General features: G+C 40.3%; 1 protein-coding gene across 2 annotated transcripts; it reads right to left on the minus strand.

Moving 5' to 3' along the window:
• Positions 1–7237: 7237 nt before the first annotated feature.
• Positions 7238–26811, minus strand: LOC143432926 (uncharacterized). Of its 2 annotated transcripts, XM_076909922.1 has the most exons (6): positions 26673–26811; positions 22595–22912; positions 21665–21886; positions 20844–21061; positions 17633–17783; positions 7238–7671 (listed from the first exon to the last, which is right to left on the minus strand). In XM_076909922.1, exons 1-6 carry the CDS (start codon positions 26677–26679, stop codon positions 7379–7381), a joined length of 1209 nt encoding a protein of 402 aa, XP_076766037.1. In that variant the 5' UTR covers positions 26680–26811; the 3' UTR covers positions 7238–7378. The 2 variants fall into 2 exon arrangements, with proteins under 2 accessions (XP_076766037.1, XP_076766038.1); XM_076909923.1 differs by lacking the exon at positions 22595–22912.
• Positions 26812–27103: the final 292 nt, after the last annotated feature.

Raw genomic sequence — 27103 nt, forward strand, 5'->3', positions numbered from 1 at the left:
ATGTCTATACAAATTCATGGTTAATTCGTTGTTTGAATGGAGAACGATGCTTAGAATTAATTCGTTAATCGTTACGTACAATAAAAGATGTGATAACACGTTTGTTGCGATTTTTAGGATATCCTGGAATCCAATGTCACGCGAGAATCAACGAGTTGGTCCAAATAGCGATGGCTTACTTTCTTGAACTTCGTGCAGTCTGTGGACATGTTCATGGACATGGAGAACCGAGCTGGTGAGAAATTCAATGGTAAAACGATTACAATTTAAAACTATGATAGCATCATTTTTTTATAAGTTAATGAAAAAATATTTTATCCAGACAGAATTGTAAATTATGGTTACTCGTGAATGTTACAGGTCATTGTGGATATATAATTCTTGCATAGATTCTTCTACATCCGAAATACGTTGCAAGGATAGGAAAAAATTGCATCTTCACTTTCGTCTTATTTCTATCATCGTCTCCTGTAATTTTTACCAGCATCGATTACATTTATTCGTTAGAATAATTTGTAATATCGGAATCACTAGACGGAACATTGTGGAAGAGTCAGATAGCGGGAACATCGATTTATTTCTATTATATTTAATATAGAATGAAAGAGGAGGGAAGGAGGAAGGTATGGAAATAATTGTCGATGTTCTCACGTCGAACGGAACAACAGCCTAATCAAGCCGTATAAAGGTACGGGCATAAACGCACGTTGAACCGGTGCGGTCGGTGCAGAAGTCAGTATTAATGACGCGAGGGAAAAGCTGTGTTTCCAAACGACTGCGTTACAACGAGGATTTAGTACATTTGCCGTATCTGTAATTAGAGGTAATAAAGTCAGAGACGCGGAATCCGGAGCGGCATCGGCACGTATCGAAATGTTCGTTATCGAGGCGGCTGCAAAAATTGCTTCCAGAAACTCGTTGTTGCGCCTCTTTCCGAGTATAATATCCCTACTGACATTTCTCGCGCTATTTTAATGCCTACTACGATCGCGGAGAATTCAACGCTCGATTATTACCGATAGTCCAGCTTCCTCCGACATCCAGCACTGAGAAGCTCCAACGCATCGCGTACAACATTAGAATTTATTTACTTTGAAACGTAGAACTGAGAAGCTTGAACGCGTTGCGCGAAACTTTTCCGAGATAATTTAGATCGAACGTCGTCCTCTGCGACGAGCAGAAATATCGAGTCGGAGTAGCAGTTTCGCTCGAAGGAAATGAAATGTTACGGCACTGTTTCTATAACTTCCTCGTTGGTTCGGTGATGCGTACATTCGCGCGAACAGGATCGTGCTAAATCGTAACTCTTGTTAGCCAGTCGTATGGAAACTGTGAACGCATGAATATTTAATTCCATGCAAATTTCTCGCAACGGAAGCAATCTGTGGAAACAATGAATGCTCGCCGTTCCTGAGCGAATTGAAAAGAGATACTTGCGGGGGAAGACGGTTTCACTTTCTAATATTTCTGCGTTAAGAAGTTCATCCTTCTTCTTGGACGGTGAATCTAACGAATTAATAATTAGTCTTCTTTTTATTGGAAATACTTTTATTATTTGGTAAATCGATGAGAATTTTATTAAAAGGCGTAGGTAATTGGAAATTTAGATTGATAAATCAGCTTAACAAGAATCAAATGGCGAATGTCGGCTAAGATGAAGGAAGAATATTATCTCGAACGATTTATCTTGTTTTCTATCGTGCTTTCATCGCTTATCCTCCGAAGAAGGCGCCCACCGTTGGTAATTCGTCCCTAAAGCTAAGTAATGATCGTTTACGTGTTATTACACCATCGAACCAGCTTTGTTCCTCTCTCCTCGCGTACCTTCTTCTCACCTGCCTCGCTCAGAGGCTTCTAAGATGGGATAGACATATATCACTTCGAAATCTTCGAAATAATTGGTTCCAAGGGTTTTCAATTAATTCTACAGGGTTAAGTGGGTTCAACATTGTCCCGCCTTTTCACCCATTCACTTTTCCCATCTCGAAAAGTCAAAGTTACTCATAGTCGTATAGTTTAATATTTTATTTAAAATTTCTCATTCATTTCGCAATACCAAAGCTTGTGGCTAGTATTTAACTTAAAGTTGTTCGATATTATCAACAGTAAATTCTGCTCGACTTGAATTTTTAGTTTCTCCAAAATTGTCTGCAGCAAGGAGTTAAGTTCTGTTACATCCACTTCTTTAGATACGTATGGATCAGGTATTTATATCTTGTGGTTTTTTTCCGCGAAAAATTGCGAGAAAAATGAAAACTGATAAATTTGTCAACCCTTTTTTTGAACGCTTCACGTGTCGAAAGAGTTTCAAACAGAGGTGAAACTGTCGGGGAGTGCCGCGATAGTAGAACGATCGAGACAGCCGCATGGCGTGTGGTGAGTTGCCAGGAAAATCGTTATTGTTTACCAACTCGTTATTTACATAGCAGAGGCAGCGTGTCGCGGCAAACCACGTTAACCGGTTAATACCAAAGATAAGCGAGACGCCATGAAACCTGCACCCTTGCACGATACTTGATTCACGTGAACAGCAGAGGAATTATTAATGATACCCCCTTTTAAGGATTTCTGGTAAGCTGCTGGTTCTAATTACTCGCGTCGAATTAAAGCAATGCTGTTCATCTCCATTTTCTCAAATGAGAGTTATTAAAGTATAAATACACAAATTTCCGCGATGTTTTACATTTCAATTATATTAAATATCAGGTGTGACGCGTGCAAAATTCACTCGTGTACCGGTTACGAGGGAATCCGATGTGAAACCTTCGAAAGAGTCTAGTGAATGCACGTGGCGTGGATAATTCTTGTTAATATTCGAAGAAGAAGAATCGTCCCCTGCTGTTTACCTGCCCGATCTCACCCAAAGAATGCGAACGATTTCACCCTGTGCTCCTCCGCGTGGCTCCTACCTCTTCAAATCATTGTGTACCACCATATGAATACGTGGATAGAACCTGCACGCTTTCCAGCATTCTTTCAACGCAGCTGTCGTGGAAATATTCGTTCGTTCATTTAGGAGTAAGTGGATCGAGTTTCCGAGTATCAATGAAATCCACCAAACTTACAGAAATATCGTAAACGTTTACGTATGCCTCGCGAATCTGATTTTGTTTGCTTATAACAATCATTAAACGGCTTCTTCATTTCTTTTTTTTTAAACGTAGTTGTACCAGAAGAAGGACCACAACGAGGAGAGCTGAAAACAGGAACAGTGAGTACCCTATCATTTTAACTTAATCAGTTAAAATATCTTATAAATCGGGAATAAAGAGGGAAAGATATACGCACACGCTGTGACTTGTAAGAAAAACAATTTATTCAATCGATACCGTCTTTATACCAATTATAAATATATTTTTTGGTTTTACCTATTAACACAAATGTCTCTTTAACACTCGACGATCACACAGCTCTCACGCTTGCATACAATTTAAATCTACGTTATCGGTGCGTCGGTCACTTCCTCTTATCTCATAATATGTAACTTTCATCGTTTTTCAGTTCGCAAATCACCAGCTACAATTTCTGGTCGATCCCAATTAAATTCTACCTAATCACACGTTACAAGTAGTTTATAAACAATTTTCTATCGACGAAAGATGTTAGAAGCCTTAAAGTTGCGAGACGGATGTATTTACAATAGCTCGATGGTTAAGACTAATTAAATCAACCGAATGAGTCGCTTCGACGACCGATATATCGATTCTATATTACGAAAGTAACGTTAAGACGTGATCCCATAGTTTAACAATCACTCGGACGAGTGCGAATAGAGAAGTTTGAACGAAATATTAAGGTCACTCGTTTACAGGCGATATATCTTGATCTCAAAGTTCGTATCCTTACACGATTATGGCTAATCCTAGTGGTATAATTACAATTCGTACGTATGTAAAGAAAAAAAAAAAAAAAAAAAAAAAGAAAACGACCAAAGTCTTTGGTGAATTTTCGAGCGTCGCGATTCATCTGATTACGCGTAACACGAGTTCTCCGTTTAATTTCATCTCCACCCGAAAAAATACCGTTCGACTAGGTCCGACTTACGCTATTATCTTTGGTCCTCTAGCCGCTATGATTCTTTGCCAGACGTCGAATTTCTACTGAAATTTCCTAGCCCATTTTCGCTTTCTGCCTCATTTCTCTACTAATTCGGCGGGAACGTAAATTATATACAATCGTAACTGAATTTTCTCCTCATTTTTTTTTTTTACTTTTTCTTTTTCTTTTATCGTTCGATTTGAAAGATGAAACATATCGAGGAACAGCGAATTGAATTGATCGTATCTCGATTAGAATTTTCGCGCGAATGAATGAGGTGTGTCGAGTTAAGGAAATGATTAACGAAGAAGCTGTACTCCTTCATTTGTTCCATGTTGTGCAGATGAATTGCTAGTTACTCGAATGGAAACTTTAATCGCGAACCAAGAGCACGATCGAGTTCGATCTAGCTACTCGTTTAATTCTTTAATAAAGTAACTGGATATTTAATTGAATTCTTTAATTTCAGTTTGTTATCCGAGTCACAGTGGAAAGTTTAAATTAATTAGAATCAATTGCACAAGAAGAATGAGCATTTCTTTGGTTTTAGAAAACTTACATTCATTTCATAAAAACCTCTGAAAGTGAATTTGAAAAATCTGTGGCACACGATAAATTATTTCTAAAGTTATGTCAATTCCAAAGAAGATCAGCAATTCAGATCTGTAATAGAAATAAAAGAAACGGAAACATAATTTCATCCTTTACGCAAATTTTACTATTTACTAAAAATATTACTTATATTACTACTCGAAGATAAAACCGAGATTATTCTAATTTTATATAACACCTATCCGAACAATTCTCATAATTGTACGTGCGTAAATAAATTTCGAATATTCGTACTCGATGATGAAATTGCAAACAATATCGTTATGTTATTGTACGATCGCTCGAAGGAAAATGAAATTGTTTTTTACAAAATTAATGCTAGAGGCAATATCTACCTCGATATTATTTTCGTATTTGCCATTTAAACTTCCTAATTTACAAACAGGCCGAAAATAATATCATCGAATAAGTTGTAAGGTAGATTTAAATCGACGCTCGTAATCAAAACAAGGCACATCCCTCTCGTCTACTCGTGACTCTGATTGCAGGAGGTGGAAACAGTAAAAAAATATCTGACAATACAGCAATTGTCGCGGTATAAAATTTATTCGATATTGACTCGAGACTCAAAATATACTTCGATGGAACTTTTTCATTTTTAATATTTCAAGTAGGATATTTGTTGAGCAATGAGCAATTTTTGCTCTATTCAATTACGAAAGAAAATTAAGAGAAAATTAATTGGTTTCGAAATTTCCGAATTTTCCCTGGCAAATACATTCTCCTATGTATTTCAAACCTCTGTACCTGCAATTAGTTACGTTAGAGAGTTTCTATCCTAAAATTGTTCTTCCTCCCTAATGAACAAAATTTGATTTCGCGGCGTTTGTAACATTTTAATTTTTAACTCGCGTATTAATATGTATAATGCATACTGATTTCGTGAATACATGAGTACACACATGCACACACACGCGTGAAGCGAAACATACAAGGGATTCATTGAGGTGCGTGTGTATTCTTTTGGAAATATTTTCTTTCTTTATCCGTAATTGATCGATCGCCATTATAAAAGCACAAGGACAATGCCTTTAGAATTCACGAATTTCATGAAATTATCGATATTTCCTTTATATTGTATTTCCGAATTTTTTCAACTCAAATATCGAAAATTTCTGTAAGCACTATTCTTTCAAAACACATATACCTATTTACTTCATTTTCAAATACATAAATCTACGTTTAAGAATTAACGCACTTCGATTCTACGTATAATCAACGCTCTTTAATATAAACTCTTCGATTTCTCACGCAATTCGTTGAATTCGATTAATTTTTATCATTTTTCTAACACAACATTACGAATAATTCTCTATTACTCCGAGTTACGCATATTTACACACAATATGCACGTACATATGCGTATGACATGAGTTTGTGTGTGTGTACATGTACGTACATACCGAAAGTGCAGCTGTAATGGACGGTGGAAGATTCCCTGTCTAAGAAGAGTGGCCGATCTCGCTCGCTCGATGAGGACCGCTAGTTCAATTTGAGAAACATGCGAAAACATATTTCTTCTAAGGCGCTTTTTCATTGTCGAACATCCTACGTATAAGTACCAGAGCCGGATACTCAGTTCGGTTGCATCCAAGACGCGTCTGGAATCTTTTTTAATATAAAAAAAAATGCAAATCTAATCGTTGAAACAACCCTTTTGGTGAATACGATTTGGTGAACCTATATTGAATTTAAATATTTTACATTTTTCTTAATCCTCTAAGAAAGACAGTTTCTATCCTTAAATTATTCTTTCTTCCTAATGAGAAAAATTTGATTTCGTGGCGTTTGTTGTCTGATTCTTTCAGGTGACACGTAGAGGATGTTAAAAAGTATAAAGATTAATTGTATATTGCGAAGGGGATGATTTTTGCAGTATAAAATTTGATGATAAGTTCCATTAATGAAAGCGATCATCTTGCGTTTATGACAAGCATCGAATGAAAGCGATGGAAGCTTGGATAGTCGATTCTGTAGAGATGGAATTCTTCTTATGAACGTTTAGTGTACTGACCCGTAAAATATAATACATTACAAGTAAAACGGTAAATCAGAAAAAGTTAAAAAATGGTGCTGCTCTTATGAACTGTGACGATATGTTCATCTTTAATCTTTCTTAACATCTCGCTTCGTTCTTCAAACGAAAGATCGTAACGCTAAAACAACGTATCATAGATAATTTCACGAAAAGCATTTTCGCTTCTTCGTTAAAAAAACTAATGAAAATTGCAAAAAGAACGATCAATTTGACAAAAGTAGCGACGATCGCATACTCGCTCGTCAAACGTGTTCCTTACCTCTGTCCAAATCATTCCACTTTCTCGTCCATCCATCGAATACCAAATTCGTTACCTCTATTTTTAATTCGCCTAATTTTCTATACAAAAACTATAAAGGAATTCCCGTTAGAGCTTCGCGAACTGTATCAGGATGGAACTTGCCAGTACCCTAAACGCACGAGTCGTTCGATCACCAATATCGTCCGCCATTTTGGGTTCACATTTCCATTGCGTTCCATTGTTACTGGGACTGGAAACAGCTCTCGAACTGGGTTCTAATCGTCTCGGAACGATCCCCTTCACCGTTTCTCACTCTGGCTGGGCAGTACGCGGGGTTAAAGAGCAAGAAGAAGTAAAGGACAGGTACAGGGTGGCTCGCGAACAGTTCGGGGGTGGCCCTGGGCGAGTATCTTCGCGCGAGTACGGAGCAGAAGATCGAGAAAGGGATCTCAACTGTTGCTAGCGACAGGTATCATATGATAAACGGAGGCAGGTTGTAGGGTAGGCGAGTGTCTAACGTTGGCAGGTTGCGAGGACAGCTGGAGGGAGCGATAATCGAGAGCTGGGGCAGCAGGATGCTGTCCCTCCCGATGTCGTCGTAGATCCACTTTCCTCTGGAACGCCTTGTCGCAGAGGCCACACTGGAACGGTTTGTAACCGGTGTGCTTGCGCATGTGTGTGATCAGATTGCTGCTCTGGGAGAAAGCCTTGCCGCATACTACACACTTGTGCGGTTTCTCGCCTGGAACAAAGATGAGGGAGGTTTAAAAAAGAAGAAGAATAAGAATGGTGAAGAAGTAAAATTTCCTCGATTTTTATCGCTAAGGAGATAACTCTTTTCCGTAACGCAAGCGACTCTGAAATATAAATATTGTGCAACTAATGCAAGTTGGAATTGTGCCAACTGTTGCATTTCTGGGAGCAACACAATCGCCTGTGTGCGTTTCGATATTTAATCGTTGAAACGGTTACTCCTGCAGCACCACACATCGCGTTTAATTAGTTCGATTGACAACGAGATGATCGATGGCCCGATACGCGCGGCGTATGCAAACTCGAATTAACCAATGAGGGAAGCCGCAGAATGCGATTCGGAATAATGAGTCAAGGTGAACCGAGCGCATCTGAATCAACCTATAAATTATGCCGTGTATTTTCTCAACGACATCGTGACAGTTCGAACAATCTGTTTACGTCAACGACGACCAACGTTTCCCCCTACCGTGCTTTTTTTCTTTATGGCGGAACGTAAGAGCGCGATCAGATGCGAGCGCGAAAAAGAATAAAAGAGAAAAACGGAAGTGAAGATCGCCGATTTTATCTGAACGCGCGAGGCACGTTGAACGAGACAAATTCTCTTGCTGTTAATTGTATCGCCGTGTTTCGCACCTGTAGTATAATCGAGCAAGAAAATCGAACATCCCCTAACAAGCTGATCGTCCGAATTGAAACGAAACGCGAAATTGTTCTACGGAAACGTACGATTTCCAAGTAATATCGTTTTATACGTTGGTACAATAGTCTCGAAATGTTGCTAATACCGCGTTAACTGCTTTTTAAATACCCACTTTAAATAGGCTCGGTGAAGATATATCGGGGGTGTCCGGGATGGGGTTTCGAGCAAACACGGGACGATTATTAAGTTCGATATTCGCAACGTTCCACCGTGAACCGTGGAAGAAATTCCAGGTAACTTAAATATTTGCTCGGAACCATTATCGGGCCAGTTCAAGAACGATCTTTTATACGGATCGGGTGGGCCGATAAAAGGGAAAACTCGTCCGGAAAGTCCTCGAGCGGCGGCCTGGCGATGATCGTTCGATAAATCGTGTAAACAGCCGGTCTGTCTCTCTTTACCCGCTTCGAAAATTCCTAACAAATAGTGGAACGATTGTAAAACGGCGATAAAACAAGCTCATACGTAAGTTACGTACCGTGGGGGTCTGGTCGTCGTTAAGATTCTATCGAGAAGAAATTAATTTTCGTCCCGGGCAACGTCATCGTGATCGCGCGGCATTTATCTGAGAGCGCGAGAACGCGAGTGATGAAAAAAAGGGGTTCCACGTCGCGAGACAAGGTTTGCTTGTTGCTGCCCGTTCGATTTTCTAAAGCGTTCGTTGGTTCTTGCGAAACTTTTTTTCTCTCCCTTCTCGCCCCCAACGAAGGCAAAACGCGATTAAATTGCGGTGTTTGAAAAGTAAATAGCAGCGTACGAGAACGGACGAGTCGCAAATAAGAGCGAACGACGAGTAGGAAGAGTAAAACGCGGGGGAAAAGGAAGCTTTTTCCAACGGGAGGATATGGCGACGAGGAGGAAAGGAAGAGACGAGTGGAAGCTTGTTTCTTTCAGCAACGATCGTCGCGCTTTTCTTCCCGTGTCCCTTCGTTTCTCGTGCTACGCACACATATTGCTTTCCAATCGACACTGGAGTTATCGGGTTCGCCATAAATACGAACAATGGTAGAACACGACGATGATGACGCCTTGTTATCGCGAACGCTCGTTCGTTTGTGTCATCGCTTAGGACGACGCGAGGAAAAATACCATTATCGTAATTGTTCGCTCTGCCGTTCGGCTTTCGATCTACCTAACCCTTTTATAACTAATGAAAGATGGTTGTCTACGAGTATCCTGCGGCCGAGCGGTGCTATGTTATTATTGAAATGATTTTCACGTAAATTAAATGGGGGGATGGGGCTGAAAGTATACGGCGGTGTATGATTTTTTTTTTTAAGGATAATCGTCGATTAGTAGATCAGGGGGACAATATTATGTCGACTGCTAACGATTCTTGATAAATTAACTGGTAGCTAAATTGACAAGTGGTATGGTAAAAGATTATGCGGACACTAACTGTTTTAAGCAACGAGGTTATATAATTCTGAAAGATAATTGTGTTATTCGTTCTGTTATGAAGAAACGTTTAGAATGATTGGTAAATAAGGAATGAGGAAAATGACAAACATTAAAAGAGCAATTTATTTTAAACGGTATCGGGATATTAATATGTATAATTACATGCTAGTTATTAGATAATTAAATAATTTTCCTCGTTTAGAAAAATCCGACGTGGGTATTTACGAATTCATTCACGAAGTCGACACATTGCGCACATAAACAAATTATTTGTTTGAAGAAACATGAGAGGAATATTAAACGTTAATGTGTCACGCTGTTGTAGGTAATCTAACGAGGATAGAAAAGTATTTCTAACGTCTACGTTTGAAGAAATAACTTTTGCCATTTATAATTTATAATTGCTTGAACACATTTTGCGATCGTATTCTCCGATACCAGCGTGTAAAGCTTGATACTCTCGCGTTCTAACGAAACCGATTTTTTCCCAAATTTCAAGTCGCGTCAAGTGTTCTGTCGCGACGTTAATTGCACTTGTACTTGAACGTTTCGCGTTCCCTGTACAACAGTCTTTTTTCACGATTCTCGTTTGTGTTCGTGCAAGAGATAAACTGAAACAGTGGCGCCGATTCGTGAAGTTATATACGGGCGACAATACGATAACCACTAATTCCTCTGTTCACCAAAATGTCTCCGCGCTATTCGAACCAATATTCAGCCTTTACTCGTTAATCATATTCTACTATTAATTCGTATCATTCATATTAAACCAAGGAACTTTAATCGTAAGCATTCGTAACAGCGCATCCGATCGAGAAGCGACATTTTCCCATATTACCAATTAGAAAGCTCGAAAGCTCGCGCCAGCAATTGCAGCAACTGGCTGCTCTTATTTACGCGGGTTCTATTTTTTCATATTACCAATTAGAAAGCTCGAAAGCTCGCGCCAGCAATTGCTGCAACTGGCCGCTCTTATTTACGCGGGTTCTATTTTCGTTGGAATATTCGAGGGGACGATCGTCGACTCGCGGCCGCCACGAGCCTTGGTATAATATAATAGGAAGGAAGAGAGGCGGTCGAGAGGGAATTACTTACGGCGCAGCAACATTTGCGTAAACGCGTATTAAACGAGGAACGAAATGGGAAAGCAATTTCAGCCAATGGGTAATATTTATCAAGTGTATCGGCGAGCGATGAACGGCGGGCGCGTACACCGCTCTTTTCTACGCGTATCTACGTGTCCGTATATCGATCCATCTCGACTCTCATTACCGAGCCCTTACCGGTCGACTTAAATATTTACCGTCTGAAACGTTTACTTCGTGGCCGATTTTAATGATAGCACTGGATACGCGGCTTCCCCCGCTTCTGTGTATCGATACGTGCGTGTGTTTTGGTAGCAGCTCGCCCCGTTTAATTATGCAACGGCCGCTTAATGAACTTCATGTAATGGCGTCGCGTGAATTACGGGGACCAACGTCGCCGAGGAACAGCGGACTGGTTACGTACAACGCGAACAGTCTGATCCACGGCCAATGCTCGTGTCTTTCTTTTCGAGCCTCGTCGGTACTGCGTACACGATTCATCATGCGATTTCACCATTTTGGTGTCTATCAACGCCATTGAGAATAAGTGGGTTCAGTATTCCTTTTGGTAAATCTTGTGTTACAGAATTATCGTCGAATTTTAGTTTTAATCGTAATATATTTTTGCACGTTGAATATTTGTTTTTTTGTTCAAACGATAACGAATTGTTTGACTACAGTGGATATTGGTTGGTTGCGTCGACGTCGTAGACGGCGCAGGAAGAGTGCAGGAATTTCCAATCGAAACTTTTTAATGCGACTAAGATCGCAGAATTTCTTTGTACGTCCGTCTCGACGCAGGTAGTATTTCATCGGCTATCGCTACACAAGAGGACAATTTCTGTGAAAGTACACGCTGTTACGTGCAATTTTCTGCGATATGCGTGACCAAAGAAAGATCCTCGTGGGTAAAACTTCGCTAATAGCCTCTCTTGGTCTTTTGCTTCCTCTTCCATGCGTTGCTTTTGCTTATTTTCAATTGCGTCGGTTCTAAGGAAACGTTTCGTCCGTTGTCTATCCCGAGCGACCAGAGGAATGTTATTTTCGCATCGAAAACGATTTTCTTACCTCTCTTTTATGGAAACCTCGCTCGCGTGGATATCGATGTCGAGTGGGAAACCAGAGAAATCTGAAATAAAATTCTGACTGTCGTGTGGCGAAGTTAAGAGGATGAACGAATACGTCACGTGTAGTGACGATGAGGGCGTGCTGCATCTCCCACAGGAATTATTTATGCGGCGAGGTTTCGCTATAGAAAACTTCGGCAAATAATGCGCACGCCGCGTACAACCACTATTCAACTTGAACGCCTACTTATTATCCGATCGGATTATTATAGTGTTGTCGCGGTCTCGAGTAAAATTTCTTCTCTCATTGGAAAAAAATCACGCCTCATTTGTATTCCACCTTAGTCGTCAAATATCGTTTACCCTAATCTTATATAATATAATGGTGAATTTCGCAAGATTATATCGTTCCTTTCGGCGATCTAACAGGAAGCGATCGCGTGGAACAGCGTTTGAAGTTTAGATTGACATAAATATTACAGAAACGTAAAGCTGTACTCCGCTATTCTATGCGTACGATTAAATACCACCACTCGCTTGAACTCTCGTATCGTTTCATTAAGTGATATTGCACTTTCCGAACCGTTAATTAAGGAAAAAAAATGATAATAAATATAACTCAGAAATGCAAACATTTATCTACCTCGATTCTCTTTAGATTTCATTTTCGTTTTACTGAAATAAATAACTATCATTAAGTACACACTTCCAGATAAAACATAATTATCAGCCATTTTTATAATTGCCACTTCCGTTTAAAATAATGTCGCGTTATACGGGATATCTTTCGGGGCAGAATTAAACTCAGAGGTCGTTCCTTTAACCGGGGTGGACGTATACGAGCAAGAAATGCGATATTAAGTTATTCGGAGGCAATCGACGATGAAAATCGGAAGACAAAGGTGTATATCCGTAGCGGAGCATAGTTTCGTATCACGAGGCAATTTACATCGTCGCACTTTCCGCCGGCTTATTAGAATTCGATGCTCGTCTCGAGCAATTAAGCGCAATTATCCGCCAAGGTTGCTTTTATCGAAACGGCGTGAAAAGTAGAGGTAGGTTCTAAGGTCTGCGGTGTGTATGTGCGCGGGTAGAAAAGGAAACGCTGCAAGTGTACGGTGTACACACACTCCAGGGTTACATTGCGCAATAACTTGTCACATACTTTATCTAACCGTTAATTATATGTCTAGGTTTGAACGGCGAGCGAGTTTCGTTTCTGGATTTCCACAATTTCGGACGGAATTCTGTTTTTCAACCGCCAGCTCGACGAAGTCGCAAGACGAGGGTTTAGCTTCAAATCGTTTTACAGGGAATTGACTCATCTTAATTAGAAGATACCGTGCTTTTAGATATAAAACAGGAATTCGATAAGATCCATTATTTCGTACGTCGCGCTTCAATCGTACGTGATGATTAGAAAATGGCAGGTCAAATTCTAAAATGGAATCACAGCAACAGCGATCTGTTCAGTTAACAGCGACATTTGGGGGTTGATAGGATAATTCTTGCTTCCAACGATGATTGTTTAGAAGTTACCAAAAGCCTTCAAAAACGCTTAGACGATGTTACTGTTTGATTTAAGAATTAGAACGTACGAGAGAATGAAAATATGTAAATCAAATCGTGTTATTTTTACTGTACGGATAGAAATACGTGTACCCTAGTAAAGCTAAATAGGGTAATAGTATTTCGGAATGACTGGCAAAGCCAAATGCCTTGGTACGATTAGATAATAAAGGAACATATACAAGTCAAATGCAATTAGCTCAAAGGAAAAGTGAAATAGCTGCACATTAGTTAATAAAAAGGTATTTAAAAAGTAGAAAGCAGAAACGTCGTATTGAAAGTTATCTGAACGTGGGACGTACGTAATTTTAGGGTGCCATCGGTGAAGATCTCGTCCAGATTGATCGAGTTACCCGAGTTCCTGAGTCACTCGAATCACTCGACCTTAGGCTTTGTATTCGCGCGAGTCAACTTTAAGTAGTCGATGATTAAAACGGCGACCCCAAGACTGCTTTTTAAAACGATTGCGATGCCACTTTTAACGAACAGTGCACATTTAAGACAGCTTGTTTCATGTTGACGTTTTGTGTCGTTCAAAATGTATATCAACGCGAGGAAAAAATTGTACGAACCTCAGCTTCGTTTATGTATACCCTTCGAAGGGTTATTCTAAATTAAATAAAATTAACAGCTTCGTATTCATCAAGTGGTTTCACTTTTGACGAATAATTAAGAAAAATGGTATTAACTATAATTAAAAAATGGGGACATGCATATTTGGGGACAACTAAGAATTACGTGGCTACTGTTCTATCGATATCCTCAAATTCTACATTTATTGTAATTGCCATAGTTTAAGTAAACAACATAGTTTAACTATAAAATATTTTGGAAGAAAATTTAAAGGCAGAAAGTTTCATACACAAGCAAGTGACGGCGTTAATTAAAGATGTTCCAGTTGCCTTCGTAACGTTAGAACGTTCCCTGTTTTCCTAATGACGAATCAATCGGGGAAATGTACGAGAAGATACGATTAAATTTGTATTAACAGCGGTTCCGTGAAACAGGGGAAAACGTTTACGAGGAATGATGGAAGGAGGTGTTTCAAAGCACACGTTCAGCCTTTACGATGCCGTTGCTAATTAAAAAGGGACGCGATCCTCGTGCCGGCCACGCGCCTATCCGGAAACTCCCACGGACCGTGACAAACAGCGCGTTTCCCATCATTCGTATATCTCCTTCCGGTCGCGTTTACCAGACTGGACGCGATTAAATCGACCCTAATACGATCCATTCGTGAGATTAAGATTTTTTCTTGCATTAAGCTGTCTACCTTTTTACTCCTGCATTCTTTAACGACTCGCTGTTTGCTTTGTATCATTAGCATATAGCATCGATACTGTTTCAAACGTTGCGTACAGCGTTCACTTTTTTATTCACCATCGCAGAGAGTTTGGTAATAAAAAATGATGGCGAGTAGAGGCGAAAATATTGAAAGCTATTCAATCTTTTACTTAAAAGAATGTAAACTCTTCTACGCAATGTTTAACACTACCAGTTAATGTTGCAAATAAAATTTTTCCTTCGACAAATAAAATGTAATAAGGGTATCGCATTCGAAAGAAATTTATTTCATTCTCCTCCTCTAGTCAGGGGTTAAAAAAACGTAGCGTGGACTTATGCATGAACGAAGGAAAAAATATATCCACGTCTCGCATGACGAGTCGCAGTATACTGGACATACAGTACACCTAACCGTACGATTCCCATCTGGAAGTATACATGGATGATCTGTCGATACCTACGTGGTATTCCACCAGAACGTATACGTGGCATAAACGAATCAATCGAGAAGTTAATCTGATTTTATTATGCTAATCTCTATCCTTCCGGCTTATGGAATTACCGACGAAAATCATCTAATTAATATCATCCACCTTCATGTATTTTCTCTTTACTTTATCCATTCCTCTAAATTGTTTCTATATTTCCTATCTTAAACGTGATTCCCGTAATCACTTCCCATCGTATTCATACATCCACTTAACCAGTTAAGTGCGTTCGATGTGTATACTCGTCGTGTAAAATAAAAAATTACCATTTACTATAAAAACTCAAAATCTTAATAAAATGTAATAAGAATATTATTTGCTGGTATGTTCCTTTTATAAAACCAATACGACCGCTATTTCTAAATTTTCTAAACTACTTTATAGTTTTATATTTAATTTTTATTTAATTTTCAAGCTTTTAGCAAGAATAACGTAATGAGAAACGAATTGTTAGTCTTTGTGACGAATAAAAACGTAATCCTTCCTCGTTTTTCGTAAAATCTATGATAGTACTATTTCCCCTGCGTTCGACGTGTATACTCGTTGGACCAAATTTCTACTGCGGCGCGTTTGACGTGTATACTCGTCGTGTAGAATAAAAAATTACCATTCACTATAAAAACTCGAAATCTCAATAAACCGTAATAAGAATATTATTTGGTGGTATGGTTCCTTTATATTACCAATACGACCGCCGTGTATTTCATATGGAGGGGGGCTCGCGTATCAAAACTAATTACATACGTAACCTAACTAAATACATTCGTAAAATGTATAATAGTACCATTTGCCCTGCGTTCGACGTGCGTACACGTCGTGGCTTGTTTTTAATTCCGCACCCTGTGCTGATCTTTTGAAATTAAATTCCACAGTTAACTGGTTAATTCACGGCCACGAGCGAATAATCGTTTACCGATATTACTATCGCGGTTATTGTCATTAGAAAAAAATTCATAATTTCCATCGCAAGTTCCCCAGCAATTCTGGCTCCCTACCACTCGAATAAAGCTTTTATCGTAATGCATTTGCGGCGGTAAACTACGCGGTGTCCGTGCGTGATTCACGGGCGTATATGACACTCATAACAAGAGTCCGTGATAGAGGCTCGCGCTTAGGTGAGCCGCGTAAACAGGGTAACGTTGGCCATAGGAGCGTGTGCGTCGTTCGAGGATGCGTCGGTTCTGTTACGCGTGCACACAGGCCGCGCATTAACATGCACGCGTCACGTCGATCAAAAAGGCGCGGTCCTATGGGCAGGGACGAGGAGCACCACGGCACATCGGCTTTTTCGGTGTTTCTCGTTTACACCCGGCGAACGTGCATGCTACGTACCCGTCGCGATAAGCGTAATTTCGTTTTGTTGACGACAGCAGCGGACGCGTTGCGTGTGTCCGTGCGACGAGTTCCGCGGAGGAACCAAATGTCCCCAAGTGGAACGTTCTCAAGTGGAAAATACGGTTGTGTATTAAACGAAGTCGAGGACGTTGGACCAAATGGAAGACTGTTTTACAATATGCGAAGAATATTGTCGCGATGTGAACCCTATTCTGGAGCGGACATTGTGAAAAGTGAAGAAGTTCCAGTTCGATGCGGAATTTTTCGATTGTCAATGAAGAAGGAACAGGTATTTATACTCGGGAGATTTGCAACTAAAAAAAGCAGAACGTCAAGGTAATGGATTTGAAGTGGAAATTATGGTTTAATTTGAAGAAATATATGTTTCAAACGAGAACAATTGCAGTTGTACGACTAAACTGACAAGGGAGAGAAAGAATTGTTAAAACCTCGAGGTATATCGCGCAGACGTGAATTTCATAAAGTATCAAACAGGCAAGAAAGTTAGGGAACTCTAGTTGCCGGTGCCTTCGACATTTTACAACGTGCATTCGGAGCTTGCGGCGTACGTAACCGTTGGCTTACTGAATAATGTAGCGGATAAGCATATTAGAAACGACACGGCTCGCCTGAATAATTGAAAAACGAGTGTTGAAGTTTTTTTTTCAGTTGAGAAGTTCGAGTTGCGCTTTTGGACGTATCAGTTCGAGAGGAAGTTTCCCTGGAGGAAGTTTTCTCAGAATTTCTATTGTGCGCGTTTCGCGTAATTAACAATACTTCTGTTTTATTGATCAGAAACAACGAAGAGTTTAATATTTTAATTTCGTACGAAACTGTTGATAATGTCACAGAAACAACGAAAAATTTAATTATATTTTGTGGTCGTTTCATTTAAAACTTCTGTCTTATTTAATATCAATTGAAGTCGAAATACTTGAGCTTTCAATGGCGAGGGAATTAAGTAACGGAATCTTCGACGAAATTATTGGATAGTTTAATAAAGAGTGTTTAGACTCACCAGTGTGGATGTAGGTATGCTTCTTCATGTCTGATTTTTGATGAAACCTCTTGCCGCAATATTGACAGGGATATGGTCTGGTGTCAGAGTGTATGAGGAGGTGAGTACTGAGAGTGCTTGAACGTTTGAAGGCTTTCCCGCACTGCTTACACTACAACAAAATAAAACGATCATCTGTAACGTTGTTCGTACGTTCTATGTTCTAGAATAATATCAAACTTCGCCACGACTTTTATTACCCAAAATACAAGGTATTCTCAATTAAAATTTTACCGTTTCTTTATACGTTTAGACTTTGCATACGACTGCTAGTAAACTAGTAAATAAATCTATCTTTTGCAATAGAATTGAAATGCATTCAGGTAACAAATCATCAAACGTATCTAATATCAACTTAACTCTTCGTTACATTGTACGTTACGACATTACGTTATTCATCTTAAACGTGGTCCACGATCGCTAATTTACCCCCATGCCGTAACATTCCAATTATTCCTCGAGCGATTGTACCCGAAGTAGCGCAAAAAAAAAAGAAAATTGAAAGGGAGGCAATTAATTAACGTTGAATTCAGGACGCGAGTAAATTAATGGTTCGCCTATCGAAATCGATGGGCGGGAAAGATGTTCCAGAGAGAGAGTAGATGAACGACGCCGGCAGTCGCACCTGTGTTCACGGAGCCACGGTTTTTCTTCCCGGGCTTATTGTCACATGGGCGCCAGTCCGCACAATGCCGTCGAGCTAGGCGTGTCTCTTTTCACGATGCACGTATAGACACATGCGTGGAATCGCGTACGAACCCGTTGCCGCGGAATATTATTAGTTACGAGCGTGTACCGGTACCGGTAGACGAGTCGCGACCACGCATGATTCACATCCCTCCTCGATCAATAATAAGGAACGATATCGCGGCAATATTAATTCGCCGCGATGCTCGAGTACAGGGTGTTATTCCTTTGGCACATTTTCGCGTTACACGAGATAGTCGACCCTTTGCACTGTCAATTATTCCTCAATTTTTCTAGCCAACAATTATTCCCTGCTGTTTAAATTTATTTGAAATTTACTTCAGGGGATTGTTCCTCTGTTGCTACTTGCAAACGATTTTGTCTATCAATCATATTAAGTATAGTTGCCAATCTTTGTTGTATTTGCTTTTTCTTTTTTATTTGTTGATGTCGCGTCGCAGCTGACAACGGGTTACTCGTGCGTTTTGCTACGATTTTAATTGTTCGTTGATAATAATTATAACTTGTTTCGCGTGTGAATGGAATAGTAGATTTAAATTATCCTGAAGCACGTGACAAAACGTGTCGATTGAACGGGACGCGAAATAAATATTCCAGTGGTTTCTCGTGATATTTGTATAAATATTATGCACGACAACTATCCTTGTCTCTTTCGAGCGCAGGTTATGCAGTTCTCACGGCTACTTTGACGCGCACACTGGAAATTAATAGGAACTTTCTTAGAAGGACTTTCTTAAGGCGTACACTAGAGTTGTTAAGCAATTCTATAATTGGAATGCAGTGCTTTGTGGGTGACTGGTATTCTCCACCTCTTTATCGAATCAGTCAGTTCGTTCAGACGTAATATTTTTAGAGTTAGAGGCTATATAATACCAGCTATAAATATACACACTGGTTCGTTCTGTACATGCATTAGAAAGTTCCGTACGAATCTAGGTACTGCTTTGCTGCTTTGATGAACTTTGTACGTTCAGCTGTAACGATTCAATCGGAACCTTGACACTATTTTTTAAATTGAAGAACAACAGCTTGTAATGCATAATTAGTCGGGCAAGAAAATTCCTTGTATCCAGTTGTCTCTCAAACGTACAAGACATTACTCCCCAATTTTAATTTGCATATTAATAATCGTTTTGCATGAATATTGGTCCTGACGTAGCCAGATTCTAACTGGATTCTAACTAGATTTTGCCTAAATTAAATAGTATTCAAAATTCGCAGGTAACAAATCGAAAAATTCTCGCCTTTCCTCGAGACCCTTCCCCCACCTCTGATTCCGGCAACAACTTGACCCGCATCCGCGCGGGACGTGCGGAAAGAACGTGCAAACGGTGGCAACTTAACATGTCCATCATGTAGGTACATCCACGTACACGCGAGCACCTTAATTCATGTCTCGAGGAGACGTGAAAGGGAGTTAATCGAAGCGTCAAGAGCGTGCGGTTTCCGTGTTGCGAAACCCCGTCGAATTTCCGACCTGGCGATGCGAAGAAAACGACGCGGTCCCGGGAAAATTGTTACCAATGCCCCGGTTCTGCGAGGCGAGTAAGATAGAGGAGCGCGGAACGGAGAGAGGGTCCTTTTTCGGTCGGAAATCGGGATGGTACGAGACGCGTGTGCCCCAGATATCCTAATATGTCCGGTGGCTGTTACGTGTCGCGCGTAAAACTGCGGCCAACCGGGCCTCTGCCTCCATTCAATCAGTCGTAATTGCACCGCCGCCTTTTGTCGAGTTCCGACGTTCGTCAAACGCTTGACCCGCTTCTTCGGTACACTTTGGGGATACTCGCGCCGTTGCACGACTCCCATCGCGTGACTTTCATAGATTTCACTTCTGCCGCGTATAGAAATCGCCTTGTCCAAGGGATGAGACCTCGTGGATCGATCGTGGATTTTTTTCATTAAATAATCGAGAACGTGGATTCGACGGCGATGGTCGTTTATGGATATTGTATTATTCGGACACACGATCTGTTCGATCTGTGTATTAGACGAGCTTAGCGTACGAATGGTGATCCTGAAGAAGTAACAAGTCTATGGATGCATTGAATTTTTCAAAAATACGTACAAATATGCACATGAATTTGCGTGTGAAGGGAAAAACGAGAATACTCGATATTTATTTTTCGACGATCGTTTCGCGCTCAGTAAGTATATAATCGAAGACAACATTATGGAGGTCGTGAGAAAGATTTCAGAGAACGATATCTGCAGTGTACTTCGCTTAGCAATTTCAGGCAGCCCTGCAAGCCAGTTTTTCTCTTGTCCTCAATATAGAGTTCATTTTTCCTTGGTATTGTTTGCAACAAACTTATGGTGAGCATCGATGTTGAATATTTATTGTGAAATCATGACTGTTAACAGTTTCGCATGATTGTTGAACACATTCTCATCCGTTGTCGCCTAAGTTTTCAGTTTTGCAGATTTAAAGTGCGCAAGAGACTGTAATATACGAGAAACTCACTTGAAAAGTCCTTTCTGACGACGAGGGCGGCGTCAGTGGTGAATGATGAACTTGTCGAGTGATTACAGGCGTCGAGGATGGACTCCTGGACAATGGTACCTTGGTTTCCTTTGCTTCTCGTTCGCACACCGTTCCTGGCGACCAAATTTCACTTTTTCGGCTCACCATAGACGAAACGTCGTTGGGTTTGGTACTCAAGTTCAGCGGTGCCTCTTCCTCTGTAAATTGAATTACGGAAACCGATTTCGTTATTCGAGTTCGACACACAATTTGATAGAATTTGTTTCGAACAGATAGGGAACGAATTAAAAGATGAGAAAAGATCGCGTTGACAATTTGTCGCACAATCGTTGTCAATTATCGCAATTCGAGACGTGCATGGGAAAAGATTCGTAATTGATTTAATAACAAATTCTTCGTTCACTGTCGACAACGATAGGTATAAGCGTAAGCGTCAATAATGACAACCGAGCGTTTGCGAAGCGCCCGTGGAACAGGATCGATATTACCCACTTACAACGAAATTGTCGACGAGTTGGCCCCTTTTTCAAGGCCTCCACGTATTTAAACGCTCTTCCACTGATACTTGTATCGAAAAATTTCGTGGTCATTGGATTTCGGTTCAATGTGCTCAAAATAACGAAACCAAAACTTTCGGTTACTTCGTTAATTGGAAAAAGGACTACTGTTACTAACTTTGTCAAGTCTATACGTGTTACGATTAATACTTGCTTGCTGGATCGTTTTCCATCGATACACCGTGGAAAATATTTACGATTCTTTTTCTTGACTATCTAATTACACTTGATTGTAATTCTCACCAAACTTTGCTTTCTCCGGGGTGCATCTCCGCGGCGAGTCGGCTCTGGACATGTTCAGGGGCTTTGGATAGATGGGCGAGCAATTTGCAACCGGTGTGGTTGGCTGACTAGGGATCCTCGAGGGTGTTAGCAGAGAATTGGGCAGCAACAGACTCACGTGGCGTGTCCACCACGCAGCTCCGGTCGACCCGTAACCCCCATACATCAGGCTACAATGCATCTCTGGAAAACAAGGAAATTTCGATTTACGAAACCCATTAACTCGACTCTGGCACAGTTATGCCAGCCACGAAATTAGTTTCTATCATCCGCGCAAACACCGGCTGGCCATTTTTAGCTGGACAATATTGGTTACCGATTAACGATCGTACCATCACTGGAAAGTGTTGTCTGGTGCGACAGTTATAGTGAACGGTACACAATTTCGATCGGAAATAGGAGATTGTGTCAGAATGCTCGAACAGGGAAATGTTTGTTTCTATATTCGGACTCGACACGACTTTTATGCTTTTAATTCTGGCGTGGTTATTCTCGGATCTAGGGCGAATACGAATCGGTATTTTTGGTGTATAATGAGCGAAGATAATGCGAGATAAAAAAAAAGATCGATAGATACAATCGTCCCAATTAATCGGATATACTATATTAAATATCCTGCTATATATCGAACGCCACCTTTCGTCTGGCCATCGCGCGTGCACCAACAAATCGTACCATTTCCTTACGGTTTTCACTTTCCTGTATCCTCTCCCGGATCTTTTCACGCGCGGCGTTTCTCCGCAACCCTAAAATGGTACGCAACGGTTTTACAGGTGCGATCGTTGAAAACGAAGGAAATGGTCCGTAACTGTCAACTAATTGTGAACGGTCCCCGCGTGGTTGAACCCTGCCATTACGACGTGAAAGCGATGATACTAATGGTCGCGTTACCTCGTGCCGCGGTGGTCGTGGTCAGCGGTAGACTCTGTAGCCTGACGTCGGGATTGCAGGTCGAGACGAGGGTGAAAGCGCTGAAACGGTCCGTCGCGGGCTGCCCGAGGCTCGTCGAGGAGATCGAAGAGGGATTCGAGGATGTCGCGGTGCTCAGGCTACTTCCTGCCGCGCCAGGACTCCAAGGTGAAGGCGGCAACGTGACACTTGGACTGCTAGGCGGTGAAAGTGTGACAGGGGGTGAGAGAGCGCCCGCTGGAACTCCGATGGCGCTGCAGTGAAGTTCCGGTTTCATGTACCAAGTACGCGGTACCGTTTCTAACGGACAGAACACGTGCAATAATACTATTTCTGCTAAGACACTGGTTTAGAACAGTTTTCGCATGCGTTCTCGATCGTACATTCTATGTTTCTCGTTTGGCTGAATGACGCTTGGCGAGGTGTACAGGAGGAAGAGGGAATTTTGGTTCACGAGGCGTCAACCAAAACTCGCAACTGTACTAATAAGTCGCGGTTGTTGGAGAACGGTGGTCGGGAACTCGACCTTTGCTTGGTAAGTGCATATTGTAATTTATGAACTGCAAACTGTAACGTCGGTGTTAATATATCACTGGACGTCGTATCGTCTATAGTTGAAACCATTGGTAATTTTTTTGTTTCACTGTCCGCCTCGTTGAACCATGAATTCATTACTGCTTTGCTTGCGACTTTATCATCGAAGTATTTTTTTTTTTGTACCACTGGTTAAAAGTAATTTTGCTGTTGGACGTGGACCTATGAGTTTTAAACTTTGGTACACACAGTTTGCAATTTATTTCAATAACTTTTGCTGTTTTGCGAGTCAGTGGGATAAAAATTTCATTTAAATTTTAACGTTTAATGCACAAATAGTAAATATTATCTCTTGCTATTAATTATTATGTGTGTGTATGTGTGTGTCTAATAATTAGTTCTATCTTTGGAGAGATTAGTGTAAAACGTTTTGAAAGAAGTCGCGCAATTTCTGTTTTAAAGGAGGAACGAATTTTTGTCGCGTTTAAAAGCGGGCCGAGTTAATGCATTGTTCTCGCGACTCGTGGGTAGTCATGGCTATCAGATTTATAGGGAAAATCACAAACATGCTCGGTCCCTCGAACAGGAATTATGAATTATACATCGTTGAAACATGCGTGCGTGTGTCCATCCTGGAGGCAGAACTCTAATCTGATGGTAAGCTGAAACTGGCGTGATTGCCCGGCGAACTTTATTCGCGACGAACTCTAATAGACTACAGATCAATGAAATCTTATTTAACCATCATAGTTTCCAAAGCTAAAAGGTATGAAGCGGCACAAAGGAAATATCACTGTTACAATCTCTTTCGAACGGTTCTCATCGCATTTCTGTTGATCTTTCCTTCGTTTTAATTCCTCTTTTTACACAACTGTGAATCGTTTTAATCATTTCGATAGAAACGCTTTAAATTCGTCACTAATTAATTTGATTTTGTAAACTCTTTTTTTAAATTACTCGAAGCGTTACCTTTGTAACATTCTTAGCTCACAGCTGTTATTTGCAGTTCCATACATTCACCTTTAATGAATCCCAAGAATTTCTTATCAGTGTTGTTGGTATGTCAAGAAATGTTAGTGTTGGTTTAAGAAAGAAGTGTATACAATTCCTTACGCGATTTAATCGATTAATTACCATACGAATTAGACAATCAAAATTGACTTCGATTTACTGATAGATGTAAATCAAAGCAACGTGTTAAAGTAATAATTTCTACATATACTAAATTGTCACTGTATACGTAACACATGCATACATATGAATTATTATTATTAAAAATCGTAGAGTCGCAGGATTCGACTACGCGAAAAATCGTGAAAATATAACTTTTCGAGACGAAGATTTTCTACATCCACGGTAATTAAAACACTTGGTTACGTTACTCGCAGAGTGGTTTTCCTCGGAAAGTTTGAAAAAGACGCTCGACGATGCAAGCGTACGATCGATTAAGTCGAAGGCTTTCAGGTAACAGATAATGTATATAAGTAGACATTTCGCTCGTAAACGCGGTTAATAATCGTGCCCCGTTGTTTAAATAAATCTGTAATGCGATTTGCAAATATGACCGTTCGAGATATGCTCGCGAGTCGTCTGAACTTAGCATAGATAGCGAGCCATCATGTCCGAGTTTAATGTCAATCACCGACTCTTACTTATCGAGCCAATTTTAACATTACTTGCACATTTTTGCATACACCCATACGCTCGAGAAGGAGAGATAAAAAAAAGAAAAACCAAGGTGGATGTGGCTCGACGAATACGTATTATGATTTACTGATGGAAGAAGGAGCCTATATTTGTTACGAAACGTGTAAAATTTAAATGGCTCGATGAATATGCGAATATGACACATCGTCGTAACAAGATTTGCCTCAAAAAATTGCTTCGTGCGATGGTTCTCTTGATTTGTTAGCGAGCGACGTCGTTACTTTCTTGGAAGTTTATAGCAATCGTGTCGACACTTTGTTTAATTAGTGATCGAGGAGGAAACGGTTGAGAGACGAGCGATGGTAGAAATCTGAAGCGTGATCGTACGTCAGAATGGATCCAACGGGCCACCAAATCGTGGGTCGATTAAAATATGTATAAACAAGTGTCCGTAGGAACGAGCACGAACGTTTTCGTCTTTTCCTTTTAATGAACACTTCTGGGTCCATCTTACTAAGAGATTCTTAATCATCGATAAGAACAGCTGTCCATTAAAATCTGATACGCATCTACGACCAAACAGATTGTGCAAACATTGGATTTTATTCTTGGAAGCAGGGAAATCCGAATTTATTCAAACAAGAATCTACGGTTGACGAGGGCCCTTTTCGATGAACCCAGGTACCAAGTTTTCTAGCATGTTTGCATTGAATTTTCTAATTCACGAATGGTATCCATTAAATTCGACGATGCGTTAATCCCTTCCTTTACGATGTTATTTCTAAACCTTCTAAACGTTTTAATAATTTGTTAAGCGTGTATTGCATACCAAACTATCGCATATATAATAGTTTTCAATGATAGTGATCGTTTTCTATGTATTATCGACGTCGATCGTCACTTTCTCGCGAGGTGAATATAATTTATATAAATTAGATATTGTACTATAATATAGTGTTCAACACTTTTATTTCTAATCGTGGATTAGATTTCGAGCAACTGTAAAGTTAACAAAAATGAAAATTATTCAACGCGTAACGTTCTATGCGGCTGCTTAAAAATATTTGCGCTGTCAATCGATGCGCGTTAATAAGCCTCTATTTTTTTTTTTTTTTTCTTGCGAATATATGCGTACTTTTAACATATCTTTTTTGATGCGATAGACATGCAAGGACGTGACACCGTCAGTATCTACCTTCGAAAAATTTGAAAGGTGAGTCATTTTCACATGCTCGCTCGAAAATAAATATTTCTGCTGTCAAAGAATCAAGTTCCCTGTATGACTAATTTGCCGTGTATTACGATTTGCAATATGAATGAGCCACGTCGTTAAACAGAAGAATTATGTCGCAATATCGTTATGATGCCTGTCTAAACGTGCAAACTTCAATCAATGATTATCGATACGACGAGCAATTCCAACGATTTTAAGTTTAAACACGAACGATGGCATCTTATCTGAAATAAAATCGATAGTCCACTCGTCGATGATACCCTCCTACTGTTGAAAATCAACATCGAGCAGGAACAGCAGGAGCAGCTAATCCAATTAATCCGTCACTACCATCCGCCTTCGACTTAACGGAATATGTAATCACGCTTAATCTGACGCATAATCGAAAAAGATGTTATCGCTTCGGATCGAACAAGATTTCGATAACTACATTCGTAGTTGATTACATTTAGAGGAAGTAACGCAAACTCGATAAACTCGCGAGAGATTCAATCATAGACGAAACGAATTTTTCTAAATCACACGCTATTCAATAATCATCCCCTGCTTCGCGCAAGTAATCAAAAACTTAGCGTCCCCCAAATCATCGTTCTAAATACGAGGTCACGTGAAAGAGGCGTTAACAAAGAACTAGAAGAAACTCACCACACATTGCGTCCAGATCCTGGATCGATTACCTCTACGTCTTAACTCTCCCGACTGTTCATGGAGGCGAATCGCGAGTGGGTGACCCCCGGTATCGTCACTAGAACCTCGAGTATCCGCACATATGTAAATGCCCCGCACAATTCGATGCGAATCTCGATGCACGTCGTGTCTTTTCATTCACTGAACTGTTCTCCAGCGATCTTCCACGTGGTTCGCCAAGGTCACGGTACGCGGTTTCCGGTTCGCGCGTCCAAGGCGGTTCGGTTCGATCCAGACGCGGAACACTTCTGCCGTGTAACTACCGATTCGTAACACTCTTTCTTCCCAATCTAACCACTGAACATCAACTATCATCCGCGTTCAGATAATTCCAAGCTCCCTTTTCTCAAAAACTATGACGATTGTTAAGTCAGAAAGGACGATCGAGA

The sequence above is a fragment of the Xylocopa sonorina genome, chromosome 2 (assembly GCF_050948175.1).
Source record: "Xylocopa sonorina isolate GNS202 chromosome 2, iyXylSono1_principal, whole genome shotgun sequence".
Classification (NCBI taxonomy): domain Eukaryota; kingdom Metazoa; phylum Arthropoda; class Insecta; order Hymenoptera; family Apidae; genus Xylocopa; species Xylocopa sonorina.